This window comes from Garra rufa, chromosome 2 (assembly GCF_049309525.1).
Source record: "Garra rufa chromosome 2, GarRuf1.0, whole genome shotgun sequence".
NCBI lineage: Eukaryota > Metazoa > Chordata > Actinopteri > Cypriniformes > Cyprinidae > Garra > Garra rufa.
In genome coordinates, this window is record NC_133362.1 from 5136930 (window position 1) to 5150033 (window position 13104).

The 13104-nt window shown below is 36.1% G+C and overlaps 1 protein-coding gene across 1 annotated transcript in view; it reads right to left on the reverse strand.

Annotated features, from left to right (window-relative positions):
• Positions 1-13104, reverse strand: part of LOC141325150 (lysosomal-trafficking regulator-like) — an 85333-nt gene that overhangs the window by 61982 nt on the left and 10247 nt on the right. The window contains exons 6-13 of the mRNA XM_073833647.1: positions 8904-9060; positions 6615-6841; positions 6126-6192; positions 4877-4986; positions 2571-2937; positions 1384-1540; positions 913-1086; positions 626-786 (exon numbers count right to left, since the gene is read on the reverse strand). Of these exons, the coding sequence (XP_073689748.1) occupies positions 626-786; positions 913-1086; positions 1384-1540; positions 2571-2937; positions 4877-4986; positions 6126-6192; positions 6615-6841; positions 8904-9060 (1420 nt within the window). The remainder of the gene's footprint in view (positions 1-625; positions 787-912; positions 1087-1383; positions 1541-2570; positions 2938-4876; positions 4987-6125; positions 6193-6614; positions 6842-8903; positions 9061-13104) is intronic.

The window sequence follows — 13104 nt, forward strand, 5'->3', positions numbered from 1 at the left end:
GTGTGAACTCCAGCTCAAGACAGTTAGGGTAGGTCAAAAACTCCCATCTCATTTTCTCCCCCAACTTCAAAATCATCCTACATTGCCGTTTTAACATTTTTTGTAGAGAAGGTTTGATCTTCTTTGCATGTTCACTTTGTAAACACTGGGTCGGTACTTCTGCCACAATGTTGGATGATTCTGAAGTTGAACGAGAAAAAGAAATAGGAGTTTTTCATCATACCCTAACTGTCTTGAAGCAGTTTATACAGAGTAATTAAAAGTATTTAAAGTGTCCATTTTTTTTTTTAAATAACTGATTGCTTCGCTGAATAAGACCCTTCTTCCTTGGCTGGGATCATTTAGAGCCCTATGAAGCTGCATTTAAACTGCATTTTGGAAGTTCAAACTCACAGGCACCAAAGAAGTCCACTTTATTGAGAGAAATCCTGAAAAGTTTTCCTCAAAAAAATGAATTTCTTTACGACTGAAGAAAGGACAAAAACATCTTGAATGACAAGGGGGTGAGCAAATTCTTCTCCTTTAATAGTCAAAAAAAACTTGATCGTTCTGATGAAAAACACAAGTATTTTAAAAGCGAGATTGTTATACTATAGGGAAGGTCTTATGGAAACTGGTTTCATACCATTGAAGAGCAGCAACGTGCCCATATCCCAGCGTCCACTTAGGCTGGCCTGATCCTCTGAGGGGTGCTGATAGTGTCCAAGCATACAGTAGGTCTTATTACTGTCCGATGACAAACTGGACTTCCTGGGCAGAGTGAAGTCTAGCGAGACGTCACACTTCCTGTATGTGGCACAGGAAGGCTTGATTAAAACATGATTCTGATTGCATGAGAACTGATGTCCGCAGCCCTGGTGGGACCATCATCCCTTTATATCATTCATCAACCAATTGCAGTGGCAGACTCACCTAATGCCCTCCACCCAGAGGGTCAGCTGACCGTGGATGTTCTTCTTGCCCTCGGGCTGCTGAGAGTACGTGAGAGCCAAGTGCTGCCAACTGCCTGCCTTCAGCACACCGTCTCCAGACTCCGCCTGGGCCAGCAGACCCGCCTTCATCTCATCGTTTGGATCGATGCAGATCCTGAATTCACAAACGAAGAGTCGCTTTAGTAATTTAGCATTGAATACATGTACTTTCTGTGGCACAATGCACACAAGGAAATAACAATGTTTATACGCTATTATAGAGTGCACAATAAGGAGTTGATTAGATGGTGTAAAGTGGCGTTTTACATTACAGTGGAGATATAGCTGAATGCGAGTGTTTGCAGGGGATTGTTTACGATCTACTGGCCTGCTGAAACACAATTGGTGTTCACTTTTGAGGCTTTTGAGAGGGGGGGGGGTACTTGGTGGCAATTTTTGGCATGTAGCTCACCTGAAGGTAAAGGCTCTGGTGGAGATGTTCACCCACACCTGAAGCATCAGTGCCTTAGAGCCCATTGAGAGGACATGAAGGAGATATCTGTCTGTCTGCTGCTCTGTGACATGTGCGGGACCATGCGGGGCTTCCTCTGCTAAAGACGTCTCCTCTTCTGGAACACACAGCCAAACAAAATCATCAAACATTGGTTTAGATATTGTGGGATTGTGTTCATGTTTCAGTGCTGTTATTGTTGACTAAAACCAATCATACAGTTGAATTTATAAAAATAACCCCGTTTAAAAGTTTACATACACTTGATTCTTAATACTGTGTTGTTACCTGAATGATCCACAGCTGTTTTTTTGTTTAGTGATAGTTGTTCATGAGTCCCTTGTTTGTCCTGAACAGTTAAACTGCCTGTTGGTCTTCAGAAATATCCTTCAGGTCCCACAAATTCTTTGGTTTTTCAGCATTTTTGTGTATTTGAACCCTTTCCAACAATGACTGTATGATTTTGAGATCCGTCTTTTCACACTGAGGAGAACTGAGGGACTCATATGCAACTATTACAGAAGGTTCAAACGCTCACTGATGCTCCAGAAGGAAAAAACCATGCATTAAGAGCCGGGGGTGAAAACTTTTGAACAGAATGAATTTGTGTACATTTTTCTTATTTTCCCTAAATATCATATTTGTCATGTAGTACTGCCCTTCAGAAGCTACAGAAGATACTTGCATGTTTCCCAGAGTAAAAATTAAGTTAAATTTACCCTTATCTTCATATACCAAAAGTTTTCACCCCCGGTGAAATGCATCGTGTTTCTTTCTTAAGCTTCAGTGAGTGTTTACGAGTTGCATATGAGTCCCTCAGTTGTCCTCAGTGTGAAAAGACGGATCTCAAAATCATACAGTCACTGGGGCCATCTTTATAAATTAAACTATTATTTTCTCTTGTGGACTATATTTAAGTCTCATGTGAAATATCTTAGTCAGGTCAGTACTAAATAAAAAAATAACAACATGCATTTTGTATGATCCCTCTTATTTGGGTAAATTAATTAACATTTTGCAGATTCAAGGTGTATGTAACTTTTGACTTCAACTGTATATAAATAATACAAATATGTATTATATACTTACACTATAAAATATATAAAAAATAATAATAAAACAACGCATTCATAGAACGATCATCTTACCCTTCTTATAACGCCCATCCTCATCCTTCCCCGCTCGCACCCACAGCGAGGCGCTGAAGCCACTGGCCATGTGAGGCCAGCAATTCTGTCCCACTAGGGGCAGGTGGAAGGGTGCCGTATGCCAGGGAGAGGTGCGCAGATGACCGGGCCTGCTCATGTCTGCTTCACCTCGACCCAGGGGTAGTTTACCTCTCAAAAGAATGTTCACTCCACCCTTAGCACCAGCTGTCCCATGAGGCCTCATCCCAGGAGAGGAGCTCAGGCCAGGGACCCCTGTGCCAGGGATCATGGGAAAGGACATGAAGTAGAGCGGCTCTGTGTCTGTGTTAGCCTCCACGATCTGAAGCAAGCCTCTGAGCAAGATCCCCTGAAGATGATGAAAACAAAAACGATTTCACCATTTCATGAAGAACATTTTTTATTTATATCAAATAACACTACAAAATGTAGCACAAGAGTTTAGGGTCTGTAAGTTTTGTTTAATGCAAGGATGCATTAAATTAATCAAAAGTGTCAGTAAAGACATTTTTAAATAAATGCCATTCTTTTGAACTTTCTATTCATCAAAGAATCCTAAAAAAAATTAAATGCATCACAGTTGTCACTAAAATATTGGCAGCACAACTGTTTTTGACATTGATAATAATCAGAAATGTTTCTTTGAAATGTTTCAAATCAGCATATTAGAATGGTTTCTGGAGGATCATGTGATACTAAAGCTGAATGATGCTGAAAATTCTGCTTTGATAACAGGGATAAATTATATTTTAAAATATATTTAAATAGCAAACAATCTAGATAGTAAAAATATTTCACACTATCACTATTTATACAGTGTTTTTGATCAAATAAATGCAGCCTCGGTGAGCAGAAAAGGCTTCTTTCAAAACTTGTAGAACTCAAACAGCAATCCACATGGAAATGTGCTGCTCGATGTAATGCAACCTTTGCAATATGTCCGATTGACAGGTTTTGTGAAATTCACACACTGATGACGCCCGTTTCAGTCGCCTGCTACAATGAAAGTGCACTAATGCTGTTAGGAGCATTAAAGACAGCATGTGTTTCTGAGGTAAAGAGGACTTATGACTCCCTATGGACCTTCATTAACACAACCGTGTGAAAAGCGCATTGCACAGGGCCATTAGCAATACTTTGTGGAGTACAGCAGTGCTAAGAAAGGAGCCAGAAAATACAAGAATTAGATACAGCAGCAGAACACAAATCAAGAAAACACAAAATACTGTGTTTAATGTTAAAAATGTCAAGGGATGGGTCATTAATTTAGCTTTATATGTAAATTTATTCTGCATCTTTAATGCATATCTCTGGTATGTAGAAATCACATCAACTAGTAAATTGGGGTGATAAAGATATATAGCAATAGAAGAAGAGCTCAGAAGCAAACGACTGGCAATCAGAAACAAGGTATATAAAGGAAAACTTAAACAGAGAAAGATAATGAATGTGGAAAAGCTGACTCATATCAGTGATGACAAACCAAAGGCTGGTGTTACTCAAAGCACATTCTGCTTCAGCATGTCCGCTTTCTGACATTGTGTTAAAAATAAACCTGTTTATAGGGTGTTTGATCACACTGACAGCATATGTTTTGTTGTTTTAAACCTTTTCCTTTTCTGTGGACAAAATGAAGTGTGAATGTTTTGATACAGTGTTTTCAGGTATGATACCTGATTTAACTGCTAGCTAAGTGAGCAGGGCTCGCAAAATTTCAAAATCTCTGGTAGCCCTTCGGGCTGGTACTCTTCAGATTTTGGTAGCCCGAAAATTAATTTATTTTTAGAAGGCACATGAACTTCTTTGACATAAACTCTCTGTCACGAGGGGGCGCTTTAGGAGCGCTGAAATATTACGGTTGTACACAAAGCAGCATTAACGCAGTTATCAGGCATGAAATGAAAATGCCAACAACACGTTTCTGTCGGACAGTCGGTTCCCTTCAGATTCATTCATATAAAGAAATCCGTGTGGCGTTTTGACTTTGAAACGTGCAGTACCTATATTTTTATTGAATGACATCATTGCCTTTTGAAGTTTAATCCAGCCCTATCTCGATTCTCGTCTTTCCGTCCTCAAGTGTAAGACCCCTTAATATTATAATTAAGATTTTTCTTTTACTATTTAACATATTTAAAACTTTTAATGGCCTTAAATTAGATACAACTACATTGAAGAGTTTTTAAGGACCTCAGGAGCCCTGTACTTTAAGATAGTTTTAAGGAAAACACAATAGCCCCGGGACGTCGGGCTAGCGATTTTGCGAGCCCTGGTGAGGATATACTCACAGTGGGTGGAGTCTTCTCCAGGAAGAGGCGGGTCAGCAGGGCGAGTTCCTCTGCTGTCATCCTGTCACTCACCATTGCAACAAGCAGCTCCATCAGTATTGTCTGGCACTCTGCATAGAGCAATTAGACCAATGTTTAAGGCTTATTAACATGATTGCTCCCAACAAAATAACACCTTTAGTCACAGTGAAATCAAAATAGAAAATTCTTTTCTTTTTCTTTTATATGTCAGTATTTATTCTAAATGATCTGTGCACTAATTGATTTACTTCCCAAAATATACATATATATGACCCTGGACCAAAAAACAAAGTAGGTCTTAAGTAGCGCAGGTATATTTGTAGAAATAGCCAAAAAATACATTGTATGGGTCAAAATGATCGTTTCTTCTTTAAAAAAAAAAAATCACTTAATGATTTTTGGCATAAAAGATTTATTTTGGGCATTTTCGCCTTTATTGATAGGACAGATCAGTAGTGACAGGAAGCGAAGTGGGAGAGAGATAGGGGGCGGGATCGGGAAAGGTCCTCGAGTCGGGATTCGAACACGGGACGCCCGGAGTGCAACGGCGCAATCATTAAGTGATTTAAAAAAAATAGGATATTAAAGTAAAGCTCCATGAATATGAAGATATTTTTTAATTTCCTACCGAAAATGTATAAAAAAATTCTAAACAATAATAAATTTTTAAACAATAATATGCATTACTAAGAACATTATTTAGACAACATTAAAGGCAAATTTATTAATATTGAGATTTTTTTGCACCCTTAGATTTAAAAATAGGTGTATCTCGGCTAAATACCGGCCTATTCCAACAAACCATACATCAATGGAAAGCTTATTCATTCTTATTCATTTCAATGTATAAATCTAATTTTAAAGATATTGACCTGGTTTTGTCGTCCATGGTCACATATATAAAAAAAATATTTATAAAGAATTGTTCAAAAATATTTATAAGATAATATTTATAATATACATTTGTCAATAACACATAATATTAAAATGAATATATATACACATTTTAATCTGTATACATAATTTTTTTGTTGCATTGCCTTTCAATAAACATCATTTTATTTATTTATTTATTTTTAATTAATTGTATTGCAGTATTTTTTGTGCAAAACAGTAAATACTGTAAAAAAAAAAAAACTCAAAATGTATTATTAAACTCAAAAGTATAAAGACAAAACATCTGGACACATTACAGTAATGATAATTGGAGAAAATATGTATAATTTACCTTTATAGGAGGCATCTGATTGGCTGAGAATGTTCTGAAATCCGGTCAGAATGGCTTTCACACCACCCTGATGAGAGAAAAACAGCATGATGGATCACATTCCCTCATAAATACAGTAAAGATTAATTAATCTGGCTGGTCACTGTATTCCAATCAAGACTGACAATGGGACAAAGTGAAAATAATCACAATATTAAAAAAAAAATCCTGTTTTCTCCATAAAGAACTGTCAAAATGCAGCTACAAGGCTTTAAAAAAATCCAGACAAAATCTCAAGTTGCTAAAAGGTTTGCATAAGGTCATGTTGTTCCTGCTACGTAGATCCTTTGGTTTCAAGTATACTCTTTCAAGCGTTTAGAACAAAACTTTCTACCAATCAAAGGTAGGTAACTTAGACAAGGTCTTCTAGAATAAGATATGTCACGGCGTTGCATCAATATGTAATTGCATACATTAATAAATCAGTTTGGCATGAGATAAGAGTCTGACCTGCTGGTAGAGCAGCGCTGCGTTGTTGTGGTGGCCTTTCACGGCTCCTGACAGGCTTTGCAACACGTGGCCCAAAACCTCCAGGTCCGGAGAGCCGCTGGCTAACAGCTGCAGCTCCATCAAGCAGATCTCCGGGAACAGCAGACGGCCGTGGCCGGAGCCCTGAGGCGCTCCTGCCATTCCCAATGTACATTCCCCCAATGAAACTCCAGCCTCCACCTTTAACCCTGTCACAGGAAGACAAAAGATGGACTATAAACACTGGTGGTGGTACAAGAGTGCGTACAGAAGGACTGAAGAGCAAGTACTGCATGTACAGAGACAGCTTGCAGCGCTCAGAGCTCCAGCTCAGTGAAATGAATTAAGCTGATGGAGGTGCCACACACCGGAGAACCCGCATGATTTAACTGGACTACCCTGCAGCTCCTACGCAAGATCTGGGTGCTTTTCATTAATGAACTTCTGCCTCATGCGCGCACACACACACACACACACACACACACACACACACACACACACACACACACACACACACACACACACACACACACACACACACACACACACACACACACACACACACACACACACACACACACACACACACACACACACACACACACACACACACACACACACACACACACACTCGATACACATACATACTGCGAAAGACAGATAAGACAGACATAGATAGATGGATAGATAGTTTTTGAACATTAAGATTTTTAACGTTTTTTGAAGGAGTCTCTTCTGCTCACCAAGCCTGCATTTATTTGATCCAAAGTACAGCATAAACTGTAAATTTTTTAAAATATTTTTACAGTTTAAAATAACTATTTCCATTTAAATATATATTTTAAAATGTAATTTATATATGTGATCAAAGCTGAAATTTCAGCATCATCACTCCAGTCTTCAGTGTCACGTGATAATTAAAAGAAATAATTATAATAAGCTGATTTTCTCTTTAAGAGACATTTTTGTATTATTATCATCATCATCAATACTTAAAACAGTTGAGTACTTTTTTTCAGGATTCTTTGATAAATAGAAAGATCCGAAGATCAGCATTTATCTGAAACAAAAAGCTGTTGTAACATTATACACTAAACCATTCAGAAGCTTGGGAGTCGGTATAATTTTTGTTTTTGTTTTGGGAAATAAAATTATAGAAAGTGACACTTTTATTTAGCAAGGATGCTTTAAATTGATTAAAAGTGATAAAGTCCATTTATAATGTTACAAATTATTTTTATTTTAGATAAATGCTGTTCTTTGGAACTTTCTATTCAAAGAAAGCTAAAAAAAAAAAAAAAAAAACTTCTACTCAGCTGTTTTCAACATAATATCAGCAAATCAGAATATTAGAATGATTTCTGAAGGATCATGTGACACTGAAGACTGGAGTAATGATGCTAAAAATCAGCTTTGAAATCACAGGAATAAATGGCATTTTCAAATATATACAAATAGAAAAGTTATTTAAATAGTACAAATATTTTAATACATTTTACTGGTAGTGTAGACGGATGGACAGTTGGGCAGATAAATAGATAAACCAACAAAATAGATGGATAGATAAAGACAAAACAACCGAAAGACAAGATAAAAAAGATGAAAGAAAAAAGAAAGAAAGAAAGAAAGAAAGAAAGAACAATGGATAAAACAATAGAGACAGACAACAGATAGATGGGCATGACTGATAGACATTGTGAATAAAATGACAGTACTTCCACTTTAGTGGATTAACAGAAATGTTTCCTCAGATGCTAAAATTAAACTCCACTATCTAAACCACATTTAGTTCACTTTCAGTTTCACAGCCAGACTGCAAACACACATAGTAGCCTCTGCCATTTTGAGCTTTGCCTTCAGTCCCCTCCATTAAAAATTAGATCAACTACAGGTCCTCATTTATATATGTGGACGTAATAGACTTGTCACAGTCACAAGACACAGCTCAACACGGCGAACTTACATCATAGCCGAAGGAAACAATGACACCATTCTCTGGGCGAGAGGGCCAGCGTTGCATGTGACTAGAGAACAGGATCACGTACCGCTTGACCAGACGTTCACTCAGCCTACCTGACGCTAACCGGCTCAGACTGGCATTCGAGATCATTCTAGAAATTCCCCCTGCTATCAGTTACTATGCACTTCTCAGCCTGGCTAACTGTAATGATTATTAGGGTTACACTCATGCTTTGGCTTTAGATAATATGCAAATACACAAATGACCATCACAATGCAAGATCTGATGTCAGAATAAATTGGTGGTACTACCTTCCTCTTGACGGGTGGAGTCCTCAGGGTTACTTTCACTGTCTGCGTCATAGCCTTCCTCTTCTCCCAAGGGTGGAGCGCCACTCACCTGAGCTTCATCCACCTCCTCTGACAGATCACCTGCTGGAGGTGCTACCTCACCACTGACCTGAGACTTCTGCACAGAGGGACAGACAGATCAGTACCAGATGGAAGGATGGATTAGAATATAAAATAAAATAGAGTGTTACAAGCTGTTTGTGCATAGATAAGATCTGTAAAATTGCAAAGCTTAAACTCTCAAAACCCAAAAAAAGTTTATAGTAAAAGTTAAGACTCAACCACACCTCCCTAAAACGGCTCGTTCAAACACGCCCCCCCCCCCCCACTTGTCCATGTCATAGGGTGAGTAGATTAGCATAACACCATACACATGATTATGGAAAGAAAGAAGGCCTAACTTTTACCAGCTGTGATAGTTTTGCAGCTGCCATGTTGTGGAGAAGCAAAAGTGAAAGTACTTTGTTTTCCTCCCAAATGAGGACACAACTAGAAATCAGTGGTTACGTTATATTTCAACACTGTTCTGGAACAGTTCAACACAAATATTCGATTGGGTGATGTGCATTTCAGGGAGGACTGTTTCCTGAACCTGGGAGAGAAGCTTACAATGCCAGCTGTACACAAAAGGTTAAGGCTATAAAGTAAGGCAATTCCAATGTTGCTAGGACAGTCTGCGCTTCTGACTCACAGCCTGTAAGTACGTTTTCATGTTTAAAGAATTCAGTACTGACTATTCAGACGTGAGTTTTGAGCAGTGTAGAGAAGTGCTTATTGTTTCTCATTCTATGATCACAAATGCAGACATGGTGTTATGTTTAAAAGGTGTAAAAAGACACTATGAGTCATTATAATCAGTAACTGTGTCCCCACTGGATGCGACAAATGCCTAATTTATAATGGGTTTTATTGTTTTTGTCTCATTGCACCGAGAAACAGCATGGTTAGGTGCGTAACATTTCTGTCACACGCTTGAGGTATTCAGCCAATCACAATGCACCAGATAGCTGGCCAATCAGAGGACACCTCAGTTTCCAGTAATTATGAGTTTTGTAGAAATCCAAGTGTTTCGGGAAGGCTGGGCGGAGATGAGCAACAATAATGTACAGTATGTGGAAATTGATGTTATTTGAGACTCAAACTGCATAAATACATTGCATTACAACAAATACACAAAATAATGCTTTTTTAGCAACATCATATGACCCCTTTAAGAAATAATTCGGTAAAACTTTACAATACAGTACATTAGTTAACATGAACTAAGAATGAACTTTTCCTGAATTTTTTATTATTTTAGCATTTACTAACGCATTATTAAAATCACAAGTTGTGTTTGTTAACATTAGTTGCACTGTGAACTAACATGAACTAACAATGAACTGTATTTTTATTAACATTGATTTGTCGGCTTTATGGAATTAAAATAATTTGCATATTGATATCTAAGATTATGAATTATTAATTAATGTCTTGCGAATTATTATATTTATATGATTACTAATCTTTTTGAGAACATGTATTCAATGCCCTAACAGTTTTACCCTGACAGACCTTTTGAGACATGAGACTGTATGCTGTTGCTATGTAGCAATGTTTTTTTCATGAAGTACATTTTATCATATCTATCATTAACTCCGACACAGATCGATGTTCTTAGAACAAGAAGTATTTGTTTGTAAATGTAGTAAGGTCTTTAGATGATTTAAACCATCTATCTTTTTAAAGATTAAAGGAAGTTTGGGTCGGTGGGCAAACATGCAAATTAGTAACGCATTTGGTCACGAGCTGCAAAGACATGGCTAATGTTGCTAATCAAAATTAAAAATAAAACTGAGCTGTGGACTTTTGAACAGGAAATTACATGTCGCTTGTCTGGTCTGGTTTTAGAGTGTTCAAACTGCACCCCTGACTTATACTTCTTTACTTCTCCTTTCTGTCCACCCTCCTTCTTTCTCTCTAATACTGGGTGCACCTAGATAGTCTAATCTTTCTATGAGACTTACTTTTCTCAGATTTCTAATTTGACTACATTTAATTACACTTTATTATATTTGGTTCTATTTGACTGTAAAATGATTTGATCATTGAATTATTATTATTTTTTATCAAAATTACATCTTTAATGATGGATGAGACAATTAATGACATCATTCTCTTTCTTGTTATCCTTTTTGCTATTTTTGTATTTGTTTTGTTACTCATAAATATCTTTTGAAAATTTAGAATAAATTTGTAACTTTTCCAACCCACCTGTCTGACTTTGATTCAATTATGCATCAAACATGAACAAAGATTAATGAATAGTGCAATAAATGTTAGTTACTACAACTACTGTTAACTTATAACACCTTATTCTAAAGTGTTACCAATAATTTAAATACATTAGATTAAACATTTTTATAATAAAATAAAATATATTAATATTATTCAAATCTGAATTATATATTAACAATTATTACTACCAACAATAATACTAGCCGGATAGAGGATAATATAAACACAATATAAATAAAATCTATAAGTATTAAATATAATAAATTAATTAGAAATAAGAGAGAAATAATTAAAACAGATTAAACATTTTCTAATAAAGAATAAGCCTTTTATGCTCAGTTATTTGATCAAAAATATAGAAAAAAGTAATATTATGACATATTATTGCAATTACATTTTTTTTAATACACTTAGTTTAAAATATAATTTATTTCTGTGATGCAAAGCTGAAATTTCATCAGCTATTACTCCAGTCTTCAGTGTCACATGATCCTTCAGAAATCATTCTAACATGCTGATTTATTACTTTTATTATCAATGTTGGAAACGGTTGTGCTGCTTAATATTTTTGGAACCTGTGACACTTTCTTCAGGATTCTTTGATGAATAAAAGGTTAAAAAGAACAGCAATCTTTTCTAACAATATAAGTCTTTACTATCACTTTTTATTAATTTAAAACATGCTTGCTGAATTAAAAAAAAATCTTTCAAAGAGAGAAAGAAAGAAAAATAATTACTGACCCCAAACTTTGATATTCAAAACCTTTGCTGAGATAATGCCTCACTTCCTGTTTTGTGTCTTTACTTGCACTTTCATTATGCTTGTCTAAAGCATTGCACAGAATAAATGACAGAAGAACTGAAGATTTTTATACATTTAAATTTTAAATATAAAAAAGTAAAATTCTTTGCTTTTATTGTTTATTATATTGTGATTTGTAACAGTTATTTTATTTTTATTCTTTTTATGTAAAGCAAAACTTTGAATTACCATTGCGTGTGAAAAGTCCTATATAAATAAATATGCCTTGCATTTTTGTGAAAAACTGTGTGTAAAACACTGCACTGCAATGATAAGCATGCTAGTATGCACCATTCTAATACCTCAAATCATTGCAAAGACACAAATTTTACCATTTGGTAACTAATCAAACTTCAGTTTATTATTAGTTTATTAGTTAATAAATGTGTGTAAAAAATAAGTATAAATACAAGAACTAGTGTTTAAGCATCAAAGTAAGAAAGAAAAGGCCAAAACCACTCTTACACAAGAACACAAGGTAACCACTTCTAAATTTTATAGCTTTCATTTCCCTACAGCACAACATATCAGAAGTTAAAACAAACAGTAGCAAAGTAGATTTAAGCAAAGCAAGCAGCAAACGCTTACCTTCTTGAAAATGAGCTCTTCTCAGTATAATGTACTGCTGCATTGCAAAAATTAAATTAAACGATCCTTATAACATTGCTTCTGATGTTGTCTTTGTTAGAGAGATAAAGTCTGTGATTTCAGAAAGCTGGTAAAGTAAAAAAAATATGATTTTGGTCACAGGGCCACATCAGCTGACTGTTTCCACATAAAATATATCCCCCGTGTGCCCTGTGGTGCTCAATCACACTAAAACACACAAAAAGGCTGTTTATCCGTGTGTTGGCCAGAGGTCATTTAATTCCAGAAAGCAGATTTACTTATTAAAGAACTAAAGAGTGCCAAAATAAATCTTACTTGTCCAAATGATAAGTTTTACTTGGGAATTATTCGGTGATGTGTTCCACTACAGACAATACTACTGGGAATAAAAGCCCTCAATGCAACTGAAAGAATCCACTAAACCAGTTATATAAATCATGCAACAGCAAAACAGTAAGTTATATTAAACCACAG